The sequence below is a fragment of the Carassius auratus genome, unplaced genomic scaffold (genome assembly GCF_003368295.1).
Source record: "Carassius auratus strain Wakin unplaced genomic scaffold, ASM336829v1 scaf_tig00215410, whole genome shotgun sequence".
Classification (NCBI taxonomy): domain Eukaryota; kingdom Metazoa; phylum Chordata; class Actinopteri; order Cypriniformes; family Cyprinidae; genus Carassius; species Carassius auratus.
In genome coordinates this window covers 319101-339228 of record NW_020528076.1, presented here as the reverse complement: position 1 = coordinate 339228, position 20128 = coordinate 319101, and the positions used below count along the sequence as shown (strand labels likewise).

Genomic DNA, 20128 nt, shown 5'->3' with positions numbered 1-20128 from the left:
TCAATCATCTGACTGACAGCGCTTTAAACAGCATGATTTGTAAGTGCCAAATGACTTAAACACACTACAAAGGTTACTATCAGCCATCCTAACTTACCTACTCTGGTGAAGAGTTAAATGTCGAAATCTGACTGTTATATTCTGAATGGTCTTTCAGCTAAACCCATTTGAGAATGAACGTCATCAGCTACAGGTACCATGTGAATTGTTTGTTAGGGATCAGTCACGGTGGAAGCTGTGTGTGGTGTGTCATGACCTCTGTTGGCAGTATCAGTATGTGTGTTGGAATGCAGAAGCAGCAGCTGGTGTCTACACTGTAATTACCCCACAGCACAAATGCATCCTGACCCAAACACACACACACACACACACACGTGCACATCACCCCTCTGTAGTTAGAGTTCACAAAACAAGGGCAAAGGTAAGTGAACACACTTTTGCTGCATATCCTTAATCGTTCAGTGTAGGCCTATGCATTATTTTATTAATAAATCAATATGCCAGATAGAGATCGATAGATAGATAGATAGATAGATAGATAGATAGATAGATAGATAGATAGATAGATAGATAGATAGATAGATAGATAGATAGATTCAAATTCAGCATTCGTAAAAATGAGGATATCACCTCGACATGACTTCTACAGCTTACTGCATCTTCAAATAACCGGCTATAGATCACATTATTTCCTGTTGTTCTTTGGAACATAATCATCTTCACCTCAGGTGCACATGTGCCTACTGTACTTCCCTTAAGGGGAATATTCATTCACGAGGAAAACATGAGGGAAAATATCCAGCTCACTGTGACAGGACTTGCTGTTGACCTGAGTTGACTGAATTTGTGTTATACAGAAATTCTCCCCACAGCCTTTGGGTGAATCAAAGCTAATGTGCACGCAGTGCTGCATTCTTAAAGTCATTCATCAGACACTGAAACAGAAGTTGGGAGGGATTTCAGGCTTCAATAACAGTGATTGACATGCTTTAATAAAGAAGAATCAGCGCAACAATAATGCTACACCCAATGTCAGCACATCTGCATAAGCTTTTGATGCAGCAAAAATGCGTCTGAATGAATAGGTTCAGCTCGACTGAGTGTCTACAAATATTCAGGGAGGACTTGGTGGAGTTTCATGGGTAAATGCACTTTTTAGAGCTAAAATCGTATGGGATTATATATACAGTATAGTGGCATCTCAATTCACAAATCTGTCATCGGTCTAGATGGTTACTAGTGATACTGTCACAAAATGATAAAAAATCTTTTCAAATGTCGTTCAGACTAGCTTGGCTAACTGCATGCATTTACTTTGTGTTGCATGGGTTTACATTTGCATGTTTTGCTAAATAATATTTCTATAATTTCCATTGGACAGCTGAACCATCACTCTTCTGAGAAAATAAATAAAAATAAAATTTTGCATGAGAGCAAAAGCCACATCTTGGATCATCTAAAAAGAAAAAAAAAGCACATAACAGGAGTTTCCAACCTTTTTTGTGAACTAGTGATCCTTGAGGAGCACTTTCTTGTGGAGTTTTAAACCAACTTTTTCCAGCACACCTGTCTGGAAGGATCTAGTGACCTTGGAGGCCTTGATTACCAGGTTCAGGTGTTAATTAGGGTTACAGATAAATCAGGCAGGAAGGCGGTCCTCCAGGATCAAGGTTGGAAATCTCCTGATCTTTTAATTATTTTAATAATTTACTTGAAGTACATCCTGAGATATTTGATGTTGTTGTAACTTTTCAATATACTTTATTTATATTTACATAATTTATATATTAACTTTATGTATATTGTTGTTTTGTCTTGAAATACATGTACTTATGTAAAATAGCATAATAATAAAAGGCAATATTTGACTGTATCTATTAAAAATAAAATAAAAAAAAAACATTTCAAAGAGTTTGGATAAGCATATTACCAGAAGTTTATTTCTGTTTGTTTTATCTTAGTGTTTTATGGTGTCTCCTTATCCATACACCTTTTAATTTATTATTCTCAGGTAGGTAAGGAAAGTCGAATCTGAACTAAAATTTAAGCATTCTGAAAGTCCTTACAATTTGCTCATCATCTCCATTAACACTAGATAGACAGAGAGAGAGACAGACAGATAGATAGATAAATAATCACGTGCGTCATCACTACGACACACCCTTTGTGGCATTGGTTCTGGCTTTTGTTCAAACAGAGCTTGTTCCAGGACTGAACCTGGCAATGTTACTAACTTTATTGTTGCTGCCACTGCCACCGTCATGTTGTAAAGACGCTGTGTGTTTCGTTGGAAAAAAACGAAAATTCTTTGTTTGGCCTTCCAAAAAAAGGGGCATGAAATGAGTGGTTACATTGTATTTACAACACAGAAAAGTTCAACCCAAATATTCAGATGTGTGCAGCACGTTTTATGGAGGGCTGATTCCTGAACCTGGTAGAGTAGACTACAGTGCTTTCTGTTCTCAAAGTCCCTAAGTAGGTTTTGAAGATTCGAAGGCTAGTTTTGAGCAGTGTAGAGTAGGCCTAGTGTTGTTTGTCATTTCTCTGATCACAAATGGATAACATGGTTTTATGTTTATGTGGCGCGATGCAATGCAATGCGTAAAATAACAGTATACGTCATTATAATCCATTATTATGTTCCCACTGGATGCAACAAATGCCTCATTTATAATGGGTTTTATTGGTTTTGTCTCGTTGAGCTGGGACACACAGCATCACAGTAAGGTAAGCGGCGTAGCATTTCCGACACACTCTTGAAGCATTCGGCCAATCACAACGCACTGGATAGCTGGCCAATCACATTACACCTCACTTTTCAGAACCATGAGCTTTGTAGAAATTGATGCATTTCAGAAAGGCGGAGGATAGATGAGCAACAATAATTGTACAGCATGTGTAAATTTTTTTATTTTTTTTTTACCTTAAACTGCATAACACATTTCACAAAATAATGTTCTTTTTAGCAACATCAATTAACCCCTTTAAAACAAACAAAAGAGTTTAGTTTTTTTTTTTTTATCCCTGTTATTTTAATCTTTTATTCTGAAGACATTATATTCACAAGTTGTTTTGCATATACAGACAGAACCGGTACAGTATGGCCTGCAGCAATTATCTTGCGAGTTCAGTCTCAGGTCATTTTGTTCTATGATTTTCCAGAAATCTGGCTTCCTCCTCAGGCTTCATACCTGTGTCGATGGCTCACCTCTTGAACATTCTCTTCCCACACCCACGTACAAACAATGATAGTGACCTGATATTGAACCTGAGCTACTTTTCTGTAAAGGCGTGTGACAGTTGTTGTGCTTTCTGAATGCAATGATGAGCTGAAAGCAGGAACGTGACATCACTCCAGGCTTATAGACTTCCATTACATAAAAAAAAAAAAAAAGTTAACACAGACGTTTATACTTTCCACTTTGATTTGGGAGAACAGTCTTCTGGAAACAGCATTCAGTTTGCTCATCTATAGAAATTCTTCTATATGAAGCCCATCCCATCACACAGCTTTCTGTGCTCATCGATTGCATAAAAAAGCAGTCAAGCAAGCAGTATTTTCAACATGAAACCACAACTACAACACATTATCATGTGTATCAATGTGAGGCAGTGGCATACACAGACCTCCTGAGGGGCAGGGGAGTTGTGGGGGTTGGTGGCCCCCCTCGGTCGAAATCACGGTTCGGGGGGGTGTTCATTATTACAGAGAAATGTAGCTGTTTATTTTATTTTTAATACAAGTTGAACACAGGGTATAAATGATGCACTCAAGAGACCACACCTTCTGTATCTGCGGTTTATCTCCTTGCGCAGGGTGATATAACGCCTGCCAGACCTTGGATGAAGACTTACAGAATGAAAACAGTTATTATAGTTAATGCTTACTCTCTCGTAACCTGTTCTGTCAGCTACATGCAGTGCCACAGGCTGCGATTACAGCAAGGAAAAAGAAACGGAAAACCAAAAAAATAAAATAAAACAGGTTTGTGGTTGAACGTTTTGTGTCGGCTTCTTTGAAACTCCCAGCTCCTGAATCCTGTGGTTTACCTGAGCACTGCTCACCTGCGTCAACGCTGACATCATCACCACTTGGACTGGAACAGGTTAAAGGTGACCTCAGTTCAGGGGAGGTGGCCTTCAACAGTGCCGTCTACTGGTGACAGATGGACATGTACATTCACGCGCATTATACGGGAGGCATTTATTTAAAAGCTTTCCCCCAAACTTTTAAAATAAAAACAAATGCATGTTTAGCAATGTACATAAATATACACAAATATGTATGTGTTCAACACTTCACTTCTTCCTTTGAAGAAAAATACTGGTCAATAAAAGTTATATAAAAAAATAAAAATTCTTCTATTATTCACCCTCACATTGATCCAAACTAACATGCTGACATTATATATATATATTTTTTCAGTGTAACACCAGTCTAAAAAAAACGCCAGTAATAAAAGTATGAATCCCAAATCTAATTTACCCACTGATATTTCTTGAATTTCACATCTAGTGTCCAAGTGACTGAATGTAAGTTTAAAAATAAAAAAAACAAAAATCAACATGTGGCACAGAATACCAGCATATGAGCATGACAGAAAATCTGTCAGTAAAGATTTGAAATAGTAAATTACAATTATAATTTTTGAGTGAACTATTTCTTTAAAACAACCTAAAAGAAAGATTCTGCATCACTGAAATTTGCAGCCATTATTAATTATGAATTGAATGATAATATATACACACGCTGATGAATGTAATGTCACAGCTCTCTCTCACACACACACACACACACACAAAACACATTAAAACAACAGAACAAGTCATTTGTTCATAAATGGCAGTAAACATTAAATTAGTTGTCATAATTGACACACATTATCAGAAAAGAGCTTACGAATGAGAATCTAGTCCCTTTTCCATTATTTAAAAATAGTCCTGACAGTTAAATCTGTTGAATTGATCCTTTGAGCAGACAGATTTCTTCTGGAAGGCACCTTTAGTCTTTCGGTGAGTTAGTATATGGCACACCATTCTGAACATGGTCAAGGAATGTATGTAAACAAGTGTAAGAAATGCTCTCAAGGTCTTTGTCTCAGTCACTATCAGTCCCCTTGTGGTCAATTAAATGCTTTTCCTCCAAAAGGTGAACCTATAAAACACACAAAAATCTATTATGAAGAAAAGGTCTCTCTGGGATTCTTATACAGCAATAATAACTAAAAACTTAATGGCATATTTTTGTGATCACCTGACTGTTTATTTCAAATCTAACTTATAACCACACAGACATGAAACATAGATTTCAGCTGCAAATGCATAACAGTAAATGCTAATGTAAGGAGACATAAACTATATAAAAAAAATATTTGGCTGCAGAATGCCATGATCATCCAATCAGAATTGAGATTTCTAGGAAGTTATGTAGACAGACATTAATAATCTTGTAAAATTACAATTCTGTCATGCTTATGTTTACCTGCGGCTGTAAGATTCGCTGGTAGGTGGGGCTGGACAGTTCATCAAGTGTTTCAGCAGAAGGTTTATTAAGTGTCTCCGGCAGAAGGAGCCCCAGGCAGGCTGCCGAAATCCCACTCAAACAGAACACCATAAATGGCATGGAGGTGTGCAATATTTTCTGGACAATTACCAATAAATCAGAACATAAATCAATATAATAATAATAATAATAATATATGAATAAAATAATAATTCATTAATCACACAAGAAACTATTATTTAGTTGAAAAACATGGCATTTCTCAAATCTCACAGTTTATAGCTGCTTACCATACTTGGCACGAACGGTGCAAGAATTCCCCCAACTCTACAGGACATGGAACACACACCTAACCCTGCATTCCTAACACACACAAACAAATTTACGTTAGAATTAACCCAACACTTACACTGAGGGACTTTCGGATTATACATAATAGTTTACACTATAGGGCACTGTTTGCTCAAGCACAGAATCCTATTCTGTAAAGACATACAATTTCACACTTGTTTTAATAGACATCTTTTCTGAAAATGACAAATGCAAAAGAGCTAGACCACAAAAGATGTGTCGTATCACAAATACAGCGAAGGCGTTGACTGTACCTGATCACAGTTGGGTAGAGCTCTGACGTATACACATACACAATATTAAATGCAGCACTGACCATCAGTTTTCCCACTAGAGCCAGAGACGTGGCACTTAATAAGGACCCTGAGGAAGGGAAACAACGTGCTTTAGACAACCAAAGTATAAATGCATCATGTACGCTTACAGAAAATATATGCACTATGGCTGAAAATTCAGCTTTGCCAACACAAGAACAAATTACATTTTACAATTAAATAAAAATTAAATTATATTTATTTATTTTACTGTATTATTATTTTTTTTTTATGCAGCATAAGACACTTCTTTCAAAAACATTTTGAAAATGTAAATTATTTCACTTTTGACTAATTGTGCGTGACCCCCAAACGTATCGTAGAGCATTACTGTAATAATGAAATGCATAAATAACAAAAACTTAAACCAAGCAGCATTAAAACACAATTTACTTGAGAAAATGATCACCTGATTCAGGTACAAACATCGTGAGCAGACAGGATATGCCTGCAAATGCAAGAAAATAGGACACTGACTTCCTCCGGCCTGCCCTAAAAACCAAAATCAAAACAAAACAAACACACTCAGGTAATAATGTGAGAGAGTGCCACTGCAGCTTGTGGATGTGATTGTGTGTTTACCACTGTTTGTTAATGAAGTACATGCAGAGCGGATACGCAGGGAGTTCCACCAGGCCATACATGGCAACGCTAAGGTAACGATTACCTTTATCTTCACCGGCACTGAGGGTCAACCCGTAATACACAAGGCTACACGAATACCTGCAACACACACAAACAAGCACACAGAATGATCATACTAAAATACACAAACCTTTGTCATCATGCTGTAAGAGTGAAGTGAAGACATAGCTTTGCAAAATAAATACACTCACCACACATACATGAGCACCACAGTCCTCCAGCGCAGTATGGGATGTGTGACCAGCTGGAAAACCCCAGGACTGGACCCCTTCGGGGCGCTGGTGCCGACGGCCCGCCGGAGCTTCACTAGAATTCTGCCTTTCCCGTTCCTCACAGCAAAATCCTGCAGGATGTCCTCAGCCTTCTCCGTGTGACCCCGAGAATAAAGCCAGCGTGGAGATTCTGGCAAAGTCCTGCCACAGACATATCTTCAGACGTATTCTGATTTCTCACGTTCAAGAAACATTATGACATTTTAGATAATATTTAAATATGATTGGAACCTTTTGACGGGGCTATTTTTCCTGAGTATTTTTATTATGATGCAAGCTCAATATTTTTCCTGGAGGTTGAGGTATTTTTTTTTTCTCTTTCGCCCCATTTATAAAAATATTATATAATATTTTATTCAGTAAGGATACATTATTTTGCTTAGAATTGACAGTAAAGACATTTATAATGTTACAAAGAATATTTCAAATCAAGACTATTTAGATTTTTTTTTTTTAATTTATTAATTTATTTAAATATATTTATCATGTCCCCACAGAAATATTAAGCAGCACAAAAGTTTTCAACATTGATAACAACAATAAATGTTTCTTGAGCACCAAATCAGCATATTTGAATTATTTTTGAAAGATCATGTGACACCCAAGACTGGAGTAAAGGCTGCTGAAAATGTAGCTTCACTATCACAGGAATAAAAACAATTTTAATATATTTTCAAACAGAATACCTTTATCATAAATTGTATTAATATTTCATAAAATTACTGATTTTACTCTGTGTTGGATTTCCTTCAAATCACTAAAAAATGTAAATATTTTTTAACTACATTTTTTGGTGCACTTCCTTTATTAAACACAAAAACTCAATGGTCAATGCTAAACGTGTCCTAAAAGCAACACCAAGTGCAGCTTTACAAAGCACCCTTTCATTGTAAACAAATCAACTGGGCCAGTATCTTCCTGGTGGCTTTTAATGAAGTAACAGTGCTATAGTTTAACAGGACCGCTCACTTACACACAGAGCAGGAAGAGCAAAAGTCCAGGACAGTTGGCTGCAGTCGCTAGGTCCCGCCACGGCCGAACATAATAACCCAATGCGGCAAACAGAGTGATGCCCACTGCAAAGGTCATATTGGTCAAAGTCCCTGAAACACAGACAACCATAGTACCTTTATATGACTACATTAAAAGTAACCAACAAAACTGCTTCAAATATGAATTCATGTGCACCTGTCATAGCCCAGTAGGACTTTCCCACATATTCCTGAGTGAGAACAAAGCAGACCAACGCCATTCCTCCATTCATCATCCCCACCAGCAGCCGAGACAACGCAAATATCTCATAACTGGGTGCTAACGCTGTTCCATACCCAAACAAGACCTCAAAAAACAGACCTGAGAGAGAACAGTTTTAATAGAGGTCCCCTTAACAACATGTTAAACTGTTACGTTTAGGTTTTATATTTGTTTCTATGTTTTTGGTGGTTTTCAGTCGGTTGTATAAGAAAATCAGCATGACATCTTTGCAAAGTAAAGCAGTTATAGATAATTAAATGGATATAAAAAAGAAAGAAAAGACCACTCACAATGAAACATTTTCCAATTTAATCCTATATTACTTAAATTCAAGTCATTTAAATTTTTATGTAGCGATGGGCAACAATTAATCGTATCCAAATTAAGTTGTTTACTAGTATATCTGTGTGTACTGTGTTTATTTATTTTGTATATATAAAAATACACATACATGCAGAATTAGGGATATAGGTTTAGTATAGCCCTTAGCAGAATGTTTGATGCCTTGCAAGCACTGTAATAATGTGAAACGGTTTAGATTATTACAAAGTACAGAAACCAGTTCAGCTCCATCCTACCAGTGAGGAAAACCGGCTTCCTGCCGATCTTGTCAGAGAGTGGACCAAACAAGACATTTCCGATCAGGAGACCTGCAAAGAACAGGGACCCAGCCAAGTTCACTTTGTAGGCTTCATGCTTAAACAGGTTCCACTACAAGAAAAGATCAGAAGAAATTTCAAATATGGATGAATATACCTATTGTCCTGATCAAACATTAAAATTAAAAAAAAACTGTTTCTTCTTTATTTGATGTCAAGTATAGGTTAGATTTGTATTTGAAAAGAAGAGCTTGAGTTTAAGACAAATTTGTTTAACGTGCTGAATTGATGACAGTCTCTTACCTCAGTCACGATTGAGCTGACATCCTCTGTGAATTTCACACTTTGTGTTATATCATCATCCAGACGTCCAGTAACAGGTTCTATGTGATATTCTGGCACAGCACCCACTAAAATGATGAGCATGGACTGACATGCCATATAAATCTGTAAACAAGACATATTTCAAGTTACTTTTAACAATGTATGCCCAGTTTCCCAGTACCATTAAATGAACTATATCCAAACGGATCTCAAATCAGTGCAAATTACTCTCTTATGGTAGAGATGTCCACTAGAATGATTTAATCTCATTTTCTCTTTATTATCAATTAAAACTGACATTACATTATGGCCATAACTTATTTAGGTTATTTCAAATATATTAAACTTAAGAAAGACAGAAATATACATGTGCACCTTAGAAAGAAACCTCATTACTATATCCTATCAATGTGATAGAAGAGGACAGTTAAGAAAAAAAAACACTACTTTTATAATATTAACTGTATCCCTTTTTACCACAAAATTACATTTCTGTGTTGATCTAATATGAGATAAACAACATTAAACAGGCTTGGGTGAGTTTATAGTTTTTAAAATCTTATTATAATATATGACTATTTCACTTTTTTTTACTTGTCTCTTACTGAGTAATAGGCAAGGAAGAACACACATTTTGGAAGTAAAGTTTGAAAGGAAATGAAAGAAGCAGTTTAAAATGAATCCAAGATATTTCTTGCTATACAAATTAAATTAACTTAAATGTATGCATTTAGCAGACGCTCTTATCCAAAGCGACTTACAGTGCATTCAGGCTATCAATTTTTTTTAACCTATCATGTGTTCCCGGGGAAGATACAAATATTTTCAGTTTTCAGAGGCAACAAAGTAATTTCAATCCTGGATTCCAGTGTCTTAACATAGAAAGCCAAAACTAATGACATTCACTGATTCACTGAAACTAAGGCAAATTAAAGCAAAGACATCCCATTGTTGCGGATAAGATGCAAATGTGACATGGCTTCAAAGTTTTGATTTATCAGATGTGAATTTTGCATAATTACTGGCTTGTGTGAACAGAAATATACAGGAATTTACCACAACAAACACAAGTCTGTCCGGTGTTAATGGATCTGCGTTTATCTTCAGTTAACGTTAACGTTACCTGTAGGAGAACCAGGATGGTGACCATCCTTTTCTGGTATCTACCGAATTCTCCAACTACCTGGTAAGCCTCCTCTAAATCCATTCCAGGGACAAAACACCCGACTGCATGCCAACGAGCTGATATTCACATTTTAATAATGGGCTTGATAACAGCAGAGACTTCAGACCTGTGATCTGACTTCCCTTGAATGAGACCACGTGATACATAGTGGTTCTGATTGGACGAGACTGTGGCAACCAAACACGTGGTACAGTCCGCGATTCTGATTGGACTTCAGGAATTAACGTCTCTGTTAACGCTTAGCATGTTATTTGTAATATCACATTTAGATTAAAAATTAGGGGTTTAAAAATAACAATTCTTTATATTTTAAAATCAATGGTTATTATTAACGACTATCAAGTCACTTATTTAGATGTAAATTAATGTCCAGACAGAAAGGGTAGAAAGTTCAAAATAAACATATTCGGAGAAACAGAATACTAATTTAAAGAGGTTCAGATAGGCCAATTTTAGTGCTAAACTTTGCACAAATTTAGTGACAAGAAGGATCAACACTTAAAATTGCAAATGTGAAACCCTAACCATTTAAAATAACCAAGAGTATTTAATAATGTTTTTCTAAACAAGGGAAAAAACTTTGTATGATACATTTATCTTACTCGATATGTAAGTTTGCTTTAATAAGGTTACACAAATTCTTACATTTTAATTCCTTTATTAAATGCAGCAATTCTGCAGAGATTATTTTGTTTTCTTGTAATAAGAATCTTATGTCTCTTAAATTTGAGGAAAACATTCATCTACAAAGAGCACCAATGTTACAATCAATAAACTAAATGTAATAGAAAAACATACAAACTTAAAAAAAAAAAATTACTTCAAAAATAGTTTTATTGGTTCAAACATGGAGTGGATAATTTTCTTTTAGCTTTTAATTAAACATACAAATGTTCAAAAAAAAAAACCAACAACAACATGAAACTAACAGAAAGGCAACAGTAAGAAATCACCATGAAGTTACAACATTACTAAACTGAAGAAACAGACATATGAAAGTTAAATACACAGACAAATCATATTTAAAAAGACACACATAGGACTAAAACAATGTTTATTTTAGGCATACAAAGAGAGAGTAAAAACAAGAATATAATTAGTTAATTCTGACACCTGAGGGGTAGTTTAGAACGTGGTGGCGAACACATGCTCTCGTTCTCCATCTTTGAACGGTTCAGTGATTTATTGCCATTTTCCTTCTTGCTTTTCTTCTGCTTAGACAAAAAGAACAAAATATTAAAAGCTGCCTCTACAACAAATAAATTTTTTTTTTTTGTGGCCAGCACTATGAAGGTTTGGCCAGATCTACAGTTGTTCAGCGTTTTTACAGACAAAAACAAATAAATAGAAATTAATCCTTTTTTTTGCCCACAAAATTTCTCTAATATGACCACACCTTAAGCCTTGACATTAAAAAGGTCTGAAATGTCTCACCTTGAAAAACGGAACTCTTCCGTTTTCATAACACATCAGGTTCTCATCATAGCATGACTGTTCAGTGAGGTTTCCATCACTAGAAACACTGACTTCATCCTCCATAGAGTCCTAAAAACAGAACTGAAGTTACACCAGTCCAAATAAAAGCACCTTCTAGAGCTTCAACTAAGTCTTAATTAGTCTGAAAAGAAAACAGAACATTTCTACGGATGAGATCTAGAATATGGATGGTCAAAACTTATGATTGCAATACCTGGTCGAGAGGTTTCTCCTCTTCTGCCTCGGTGACAGTCTCACACTGGCTCAGTGCACACTGAAACTGCTCCTGCTGAGCTCTGAACTCATCTTCCAACTCCTCTCGACTCCTAGGCTTGTTCAGCACACGTGGATACACATACTCTTTACGCTGAGGAGTCGTTCCTGCAAAGATTCACATGTCACATCAGTGCCTAGTTCACATGGATGGATTGCCTGCATTTGAGCCACGTTTATATTCATGATGCTGTATTTTGAATATTTCCCCACATCTTCTCTCACACCTGTTGGTAAATCTTGCCGCAGCTCTGAGCTGATGAAGTTGTGTACTGTGTCCAATGTTTGAGTGTTGATGGAGAAGAGGATCTCTTTGTGTTCTTGCAAGGTAGCATCATCTTTGCCAGTCTGCGATTCCACACGACCCAGGATTCCTTCTACTTCCTGCTGCATGTGACTCAACCGGCTTTCACACTCCTTAACGGCTTTCTCACCCTTTTCTTCTACAGACTGCATGTACACACAAGAGAACAATAGAAATTTAGCACATGCAAAAAACAAAAAAAGTAATACGTTCTATGTTAACTTTCTCCATTCAGCAGGTTTAGCCACAAAGGGCCTGTCACAATACCAACACTTTCAGTCTTGGCCACGTGACAGGAAGCAAGACTGTCCCAAATCTGATAAATGACAAAGCATTTAGTGCCCTTGGGACAGGCCCAAACTAACCTTTAGCAGGTCTTGCACAGCTGTGTCTGTCTCCCTGATGAGTTTGATCTGTTCCTGGGCTTTATTCTCAGTTGAGCCTCTGGCTTCGTGACACCACTTGAGTCCCGACTCAGCCAACGAGTCCAGTGATGTCTGGAGGTGTCTGCAGTAACCAGCACTCTCCTCCAGTGCCCTCTCTCCCTCTTCCGTCACCCCATTCATCTCCGTTATCACTTCATCCACGGAGGAACCCAGCCGAGCACGGACAGACACCGTGTGCTCCTCAGCCACAGTGCATTTACTACAACAAAGATGAGATTTATTAGGGTTTTGTTACAGGAAACTTGAAGATATATGCGAATGTCCTCTCACCTCTGTATGGAGCTCTGTAGCGTTTCTAGTGGGACAGTCTGGGCAGATGTCGCCAGTGCAAGACCCTCAAAGTCAGTCTGTGTGTCCACTGCCAAGAGATTCATTTGGTTCTGCAAACATTGAACCAGCTCGGCCACACGCTGTAGAAAGAAACAATTTATGCAGCTTTAGAGCCCTCTAGTGGTCAAAAAGTGATTTAGACAAGCCACATGACCAAATGTTCTCATTATAAAGATCCTTTCAAGTTCTCTCAAGTTTTAAAGAGTTTTTCTTGGTCTAGTTTGGAAAGTGACCGGTTATAATTTTTTTTTTTTTTTTTTAAACACTGAAGCCTGCTGAGCATTTCAGCATTCTACATTTTACTTATATTTTTATGGTTTACTTTTATTTCATTCTTACATATCTATACTTATGTATATTTTCCTCTGTGTGGTATTCTTTAATAATTGCATTGTCCATGGAGCGGACCTGACTCACATTTCACTGCTGGTTATATAAATGCTTTATATAATCATGTATGTGATGAAGAAAAAAATCTTGAATGTACAGAAACAGCATCCCTGTGGCCAACTGGTGACATTTACAGCACCCACAAAGCTTGTGAACATCTGAGCCAATCAGTTTCAAGGAAATGTGATCACTTGGCTTAAACTCAAACCTTCTCTTCAAGAAACAGTGTCAGTATGAGTTGTCTTACCGTCTGATGGTTGTTTCCAGCTTGGCTAATCTGTTGTTTGAGCTTGTCATGCTCAGCACGCAGACTGCTGAAGCCCTGCACAGCGAACTCTCGCATGCTGGCCAACGATTCAACATAAGAGTCAAAAAATGACATCATCTCTGCTTTTAGACACTGCATCTGTAAGAGAGATTTTAATTTGACTGATCACAAAATAATCTATAATAAATCAAACAGGCATAAGAACATGTAAATTCTTCTGAAAAATACCTGCTCAGCCAAAGTGTTGTATCTGTAAAGGGTTTGCTTCAGATTGTCATTCACGGCCATGATAGATCTGATACCTGGCAACGCCTGGGCAACCAAAACCTCCTCTAAATGCTGTTTGTGTTCATCCTAAAAAAAAAAAACCCACACACAATCAATGTTATTCTATACGTTGCTAAAAAAAAAAAAAAACACTTAAAAAGCAATTTCGGCACCACAAGGTAAATAGTATGAAAAATGGATATTCACAGATACAATTGAGTAAAACTGTTCATGTTAAATGGGTAAAAATAGACATTCACAATTAAACACTGTTCCATTGGTTCTAAACACGGGCCTCAGAAAACTTACAAGCAGCCCTTAAAACTTAACACGTTTTGAAATAACCCAAAACAAATAGAAATCCAACAGTCTGGGAAAACCTGGGTAAATCAGGTTGCTTGATTTTAAAAATGACTTCCAGATTTGTATAAATTGAGTAAAATTCTGTCTCTATAAGCATTTTTATGATTAAAGGGTAGATTAAAGCAATTTCTAATAGCCAACGTTTGCATTTGAAATCACCAAAAACAAACAGGCCCTAACATTACCCCAAAAGGGTCTCACCCACTGATCTATAAAAGAGAACGTGCGCACACACACACACAAAGAGAGAGACCGCAGGGCTTCTGACTGCGACCAATTTTTCAAAATTCAAACGGCAAATGCAAAGAAAGCTAATCTAAAATGCGCTACGTTTCAGCTGCGCAGGGCAGACTGTTTATCAGCTCGGACTGCGACGCAAACAAACTTGTCCGAGCTTAGAACAGCTTTTTTGTGACACTGTTTCAGCACAGATGCATCAGTGCTGCGAGATCCAACAAAAAGCGTTTTAATTCGTCGCACAATGAAAAGGTTACTGCGAGATCTAGTGAGAATCATTTAAATCCTGCACAGATATCTGTCACACACTACCCCCAGCGCTACCAAATCTGCTCCTGGTGCCACCATCTCAGGCCTCGGAGTCAAAAATAACCTCTACTCATATCTAGCACCCTTTAGCCATTCTAACAACTTAGCCTTTACCAATAAAGCATTGTCAAGCGAACGCTTTACAATTTGAATCATCATGGAGTTCTTACCAGTATTTCCAGCATGCATTTCTGAGCCTCCTGAGAGAGTTTCTCCTGATGTAACACTCGCTCCTTGCAGCGCTCCACACCTTCTCCCACAGCCCCTTTAATACTGCTGTAAGACTCACAGACAGCACCTAACGTCTCCTTGAACACTGTGCCATTCGTATTCAGCAGCTCACCTACACAGACATTAACATGATTGCTTTCCTGAAGATACTTTTTGGCTGGAAGTGATTTTATTGTTAAACCCCCCAAAATAGCATATTACACTTTGAGAGTGGAGCCTTGTGACCTCTTACCCACAGAAGAGCGGTAATAGTCGATCATAGCAGCATGTTTGTGGCTCTGCTCCTGCAGCGAGGTCTGCATGCTGTTGTAGCAGTTCTCCATGCGCTGGGCAAAGCTCTGCTGGACCTCCCCGTTATGGAGCTCTACATCCTTCTTCCTCTGCAGCTTGGCGTGGAGACCACTAACATCCTGTGTGCTGGTCTCAGCAGTGCTCAACAGCTGGATGAGAAAGAGAGAGAGAACATTTATGCATACTATTCTACCATTGCATCACCAAACGACACATCTGATTCACAGACCTGGTCCGCAGTGCTATAGAGTTGACACTCATTGTTCTGGAGCTTTGAACTGATGTACTCCTCCTGAGTGAGGCGATGCCTGGTCTCAATTAGGTCCTTGTGAGTCTCCTCCAGCCTCTGTTTTTTGTCCTGCAGGTCTTCAGCGCACTGGTCCAATTTCTGCTTACTGTCTGTAAACAAGTCCATAATCTGCCAAAACAAAAGCACAATATTTATTACATACATCACTCATTGTCATGACCTCACAGACGCACACTTAAGTGGAAGATGGAAGGCCTTGTACACACAGAGAAGCAGAATGGCGTTAAAACATGCTCACCTTTTTGAGCTCCTCCTCCATTGCGGCTATCCGATCTGTGTACTCCGTAATCTGCTCTTCCTGAGACATCAGTTTACTGTTCATATTCCTGTAAATGGCCAAATAGTGGTTTAAAATAAATAAATAAATAAATAAATAAATAAAGGACCCTGCTCCTTCTGAAATATCATCCCTGGTCAAAAAAAATAAAAAAATAAATAAATAAAGTCTTAAATCAAGAAAAAAAAAAAAAAAAAAACTTGATTTCTCAAGAAAATGTGTTGACTGCACAATTTAAGTTTTAATTTGTCAACAGCACATTTTTTTTTTTTAAAGAAATTAGACTTAAGCAAATACATTAAATTGATCAAAAGTGACAGCAAAAACCTGTGCTTTGTTAAAAAAAAAAAAAAAAAATTATATATATATATATATATATATATATATATATATATACACAATTTATTTTGACATTGATACACAAATACACAATTATACACAATTTATTTGACATTGAAGACTGTAATGGCTGCTGAAAATTCAGCTTTACCATCACAGTTATAACTAAATTTTAAAATGATTAAAATAGAAAGTCATTTTAAATACTAATAATATTTAACCATTTTTTACCAAATAAATACAGCCTTGGTGAGAATAAAAAAATAAAATACATGCAGAACTCACTCATAGTTATCAACAGATAGATACACTCCTTGTTTATCACGGGTGGCAGCCAAATCTCTTTTCAGCCGCTCAATCTCCTCTGTGTATTCCTACAACATTTGTTTTAGAAACATGAATAGGTTGGTCAGTGCTGCATAAACAAGAAATTGGAAATATACTGTCCAAGAAGTTATGAAAATATATGTACAAACAGTAAAGAAACTTGCCTTGATCAGAGTTCTCTTGGTGAGTTTTTGGTTGACCTCTGGCTTATTCATGATACTCTTGGCTCTGTTAGCATAGTCCAGAGTGCTCAGAGTTTCCTACGATAAACCTACAAATCAATATTCCAAATAACAAGCACAAAATAACGCAGATACACTACAAAGTCTATCAGTACAAGTCATACCTCTAGATTTATGGAGGCAGGAGACACAGTGGCAATAATAGAGGTTTTGGTGCGTCCTCCAAGCGAGTCTTGCAGAATACGAGTGAGTTTGGACTCTCTGTAGGGCACGTGAGGCCCTCTCTCCACCAGAGCCTTGATAACACGACCCAGAGTCAATAGAGACTGGTTTATGTTCCCAGCTTCACGAGCACGCTTGTCCACAGCTCCAGATCGCCCAATGTTCTCACTACCCGCAAGATCCACCTAAACAGAGTAAAAACACTTTAACACAAATTAATTTGAGCCAGAGTTGTAGATTGAACCGCCAGATCTGAGGAAATTAAACTCACCAAGTTCAGTTTTCCAATCTTAACCAGCTCCTCTCCATCCAGAGTGATCTCTTTCATGTGAATGGTCACGGAGAACACCGAGTGAGATCGACTGGATGAGCAAAAGGTGAAGAGAGATGTTATAAACCATGAACAAAACACCAATGACATCTTCTCTCCTTTTAAATTGGGATGCAATTACTACCTGGAGTAAGCGTTCATGAGCGTGGAGGCTGTCTTTCTCTTGGCCGCTCCTCTCTCCAGGATCTGATACACCTCATCCTTATTGTGTACAGTGATCTCCTCCAAACCTTTAATGGTCACACCCCTCTGACAGATATAAAGAAACGTCTTGTTTTAGCGAACACAAATAAATGGTCATTTCAAAGGAAAAATATATGGATATTATAGGTATAATGCGTTCCAAAATCTAAAAAGAGCATACTTTATTTCTGGGATCATCAAACAGCTGTAGCCTCTCTGTGACATCTGGAGTAGGGCTGAGAAGATCAAAGAGTTCCTCGTTATAGATTTCCAGCAGAGAAACCTTCACGGAGAACTCCGTGCCATTACTGGACAGTTTCTCGAAGATCTGATGAAGAGTTCTGGGAATGATTCCGGCCAGAGGGTCCTGCAAGAGAAACCGTGAAAGGAAGGAAGGAAGGAAGGAGGAAAAAATCCTGATCAATCTCCAAGCAAATCATATCATGAAAATATTGGCCCAATAGAAAAACCTCATAAAGCAAGCACTTATTTCTTCATGTGCAAAGAGCATTAAAACTCGTTACTGGTGCAAGAAACATTAGAACCCTTTAGAAAAGAAAACATTAAATGAACGTATGCTATGGCCCCTTTAAACAGCCATTGGTTTGACACTGTTGCAGAACTTCCAAACTCTGACTTGAATATCACCTCTTCCCAAGTAAACTCCTCATTGGGTGATCTTTCGCCCTCCATTGTGAAGGTTTTCCCTGTTCCAGTTTGTCCATATCTTAAGCCAAAAAGAAATAATCCACAATAAAAATACGTAAGATTTGTATAACTGATTGTTAATACCAAACAAGCTTTTTATCTATTTTTATGGTGAAAAAAAATCTACTTGAAATCCTAAAGTAGAAACCAAATACAATTTGTAGGTCTGAAACTGATTAAAACCGTTTCCTCAGATGAAACACAACACAAAATGTTATCTGTAAAGTCGAATGATTTGACATTTAAATAAAGATACTCACGCAAAAACAGTACAGTTATAGCCCATGATAACTTCATCTAATATGGGGCACACCACACTCCTATAAACTTCAATTTGTTTGGCAGAAGGACCAAAAACCTAAACCAATTGAAATCGAATGAACATTAATACAACGGAAAAGATTTAGATGACATTAATACTCAGGATGTGGGTGGAAAACAAGCGAAACACTCACCATGTCAAAAGTGTATGTTTTTCTTGCTGCTTTGTCTGTGGCGCCTCCAGTACGGACCATCACCTCTTTTCGGTTCTGGTCACATTCAACAACAGTATGAGATGCAGATTTACGCTCCACTGTGTTGAAGGGTCTGTTAGAAATATATAAATAAAAATTAATATCTTATTATTAGGCTTTTTGGCCAAAACGTCAGCAATTACAAAAGATCAAACCATTGATCTGGCCAGAAACGCAGTGATTAATACATTTAATAAATTGGACATTTAAATCATGTGATGGGAGCAGTTCTGAACTAACGTTAGTGTAAAAACAACAAGAAAAACAAGCACATGTTTGCTATTGATCTTACATTGTAAATAATCTGTGATGAAGGCTCGATTATACTACTTACAAAAAATACAAATACACGTATAAAACCTGTACATTTACCTGCATCGTACAACCACTTGTATATTTCTGCCTTTCTCCTCTTTTTTGGCTGCTGGTAACGTTAACTGTGATGAAGCCATGTTTGAAGAGCGTCTTCTGTGCTCCACGTCTTAAAAGCCCTTTAAACGTTAACCTTAAAACAAAATTAGATTTTAAAAAGGGCAAATATAAGTCAACCTGGAAAACAATTTATATAAATATTAAATCATTTAAAAAATAAAAACGTACATAAACATATTGCAAACACTAGCAGATACATAGTGTGACATTGCCTAGCCTAAATGGCGCATAACCAAAATAAATTATAAAAACAAGCTAATAAAGAACAAAATTAACAAATGCACGTACCGTTCAACTGATCCCACGTAAAAGAAGATAAAAGAAGATGCCAAAGTCGTTTAAAATCCAACCAATAACGCAGGATATTTAGATGCACTATATTTGCTGTTCGCTCAGACACTACGAATCCTCAGCTGCACAGTTAACCAACTTTGAAAATTGCGCATCTGCAGCTTGAAGCCAATCAGAGAACAGGAGTTTTTCACCATCCTTCTGATTGGTCTAAAGGAGGAGAGCTGGAGCGGATGCATCTCGGGAAAGTGCAGTGTTTTTGAAAAATCTAGTACCAAAGACTAATAATGAATAAGCGAAAATAAATAAATTAATAAATAACATTTAATGAATAAGTTGCTTTTAACAGTACTATATGTTTTTAATAAAGCTTGCGTA

General features: G+C 37.2%; 2 protein-coding genes across 4 annotated transcripts; both read right to left on the bottom strand.

Moving 5' to 3' along the window:
* Positions 1-3720: 3720 nt before the first annotated feature.
* LOC113094566 (solute carrier family 22 member 15-like) lies at positions 3721-10568 on the bottom strand. 2 transcript variants are annotated; one of them, XM_026260150.1, is made up of 12 exons: positions 10386-10568; positions 9242-9385; positions 8918-9050; positions 8274-8438; positions 8059-8188; positions 7005-7226; positions 6751-6891; positions 6578-6660; positions 6109-6217; positions 5794-5866; positions 5483-5641; positions 3721-5155 (listed from the first exon to the last, which is right to left on the bottom strand). In XM_026260150.1, the coding sequence occupies exons 1-12, from the start codon at positions 10467-10469 to the stop codon at positions 5099-5101; spliced, it is 1500 nt and encodes a 499-aa protein (XP_026115935.1). In that variant the 5' UTR covers positions 10470-10568; the 3' UTR covers positions 3721-5098. The 2 variants fall into 2 exon arrangements, with proteins under 2 accessions (XP_026115935.1, XP_026115936.1); XM_026260151.1 differs by having other exon boundaries at positions 10446-10567.
* Positions 10569-11264: 696 nt separating this feature from the next.
* LOC113094562 (kinesin-like protein KIF11) lies at positions 11265-19908 on the bottom strand. Of its 2 annotated transcripts, none has more exons than XM_026260138.1 (23): positions 19748-19908; positions 19400-19532; positions 18968-19100; positions 18773-18870; positions 18453-18531; positions 17986-18171; positions 17746-17870; positions 17562-17652; positions 17233-17475; positions 17051-17146; positions 16845-16933; positions 16182-16269; positions 15863-16051; positions 15575-15782; positions 15282-15454; positions 14164-14289; positions 13915-14073; positions 13218-13357; positions 12867-13146; positions 12425-12647; positions 12139-12305; positions 11883-11993; positions 11265-11662 (listed from the first exon to the last, which is right to left on the bottom strand). In XM_026260138.1, the coding sequence occupies exons 2-23, from the start codon at positions 19477-19479 to the stop codon at positions 11549-11551; spliced, it is 3198 nt and encodes a 1065-aa protein (XP_026115923.1). In that variant the 5' UTR covers positions 19480-19532; positions 19748-19908; the 3' UTR covers positions 11265-11548. The 2 variants fall into 2 exon arrangements, with proteins under 2 accessions (XP_026115923.1, XP_026115924.1); XM_026260139.1 differs by having other exon boundaries at positions 11265-11659.
* Between the last annotated feature and the right edge of the window lie 220 nt (positions 19909-20128).

Bases quoted from the DNA above. Each gene is read 5' to 3' on its own strand.
- LOC113094566 (XM_026260150.1), bottom strand. From the start codon at position 10,469: ATGGATTTAGAGGAGGCTTACCAGGTAGTTGGAGAATTCGGTAGATAC. The intron at 9,386-10,385 runs GTAACGTTAACG...TCTTGTTTACAG, and splicing joins CCATCCTGGTTCTCCTACAG to ATTTATATGGCATGTCAGTC. The intron at 8,189-8,273 runs GTGCACATGAAT...TCTGTGTTTCAG, and splicing joins GTCCTACTGGGCTATGACAG to GGACTTTGACCAATATGACC.
- LOC113094562 (XM_026260138.1), bottom strand. From the start codon at position 19,479: ATGGCTTCATCACAGTTAACGTTACCAGCAGCCAAAAAAGAGGAGAAA. The intron at 19,101-19,399 runs GTAAATGTACAG...TATTTCTAACAG, and splicing joins CAAGTGGTTGTACGATGCAG to ACCCTTCAACACAGTGGAGC. The intron at 16,052-16,181 runs GTGAGCATGTTT...TTGTTTTGGCAG, and splicing joins TGGAGGAGGAGCTCAAAAAG to ATTATGGACTTGTTTACAGA.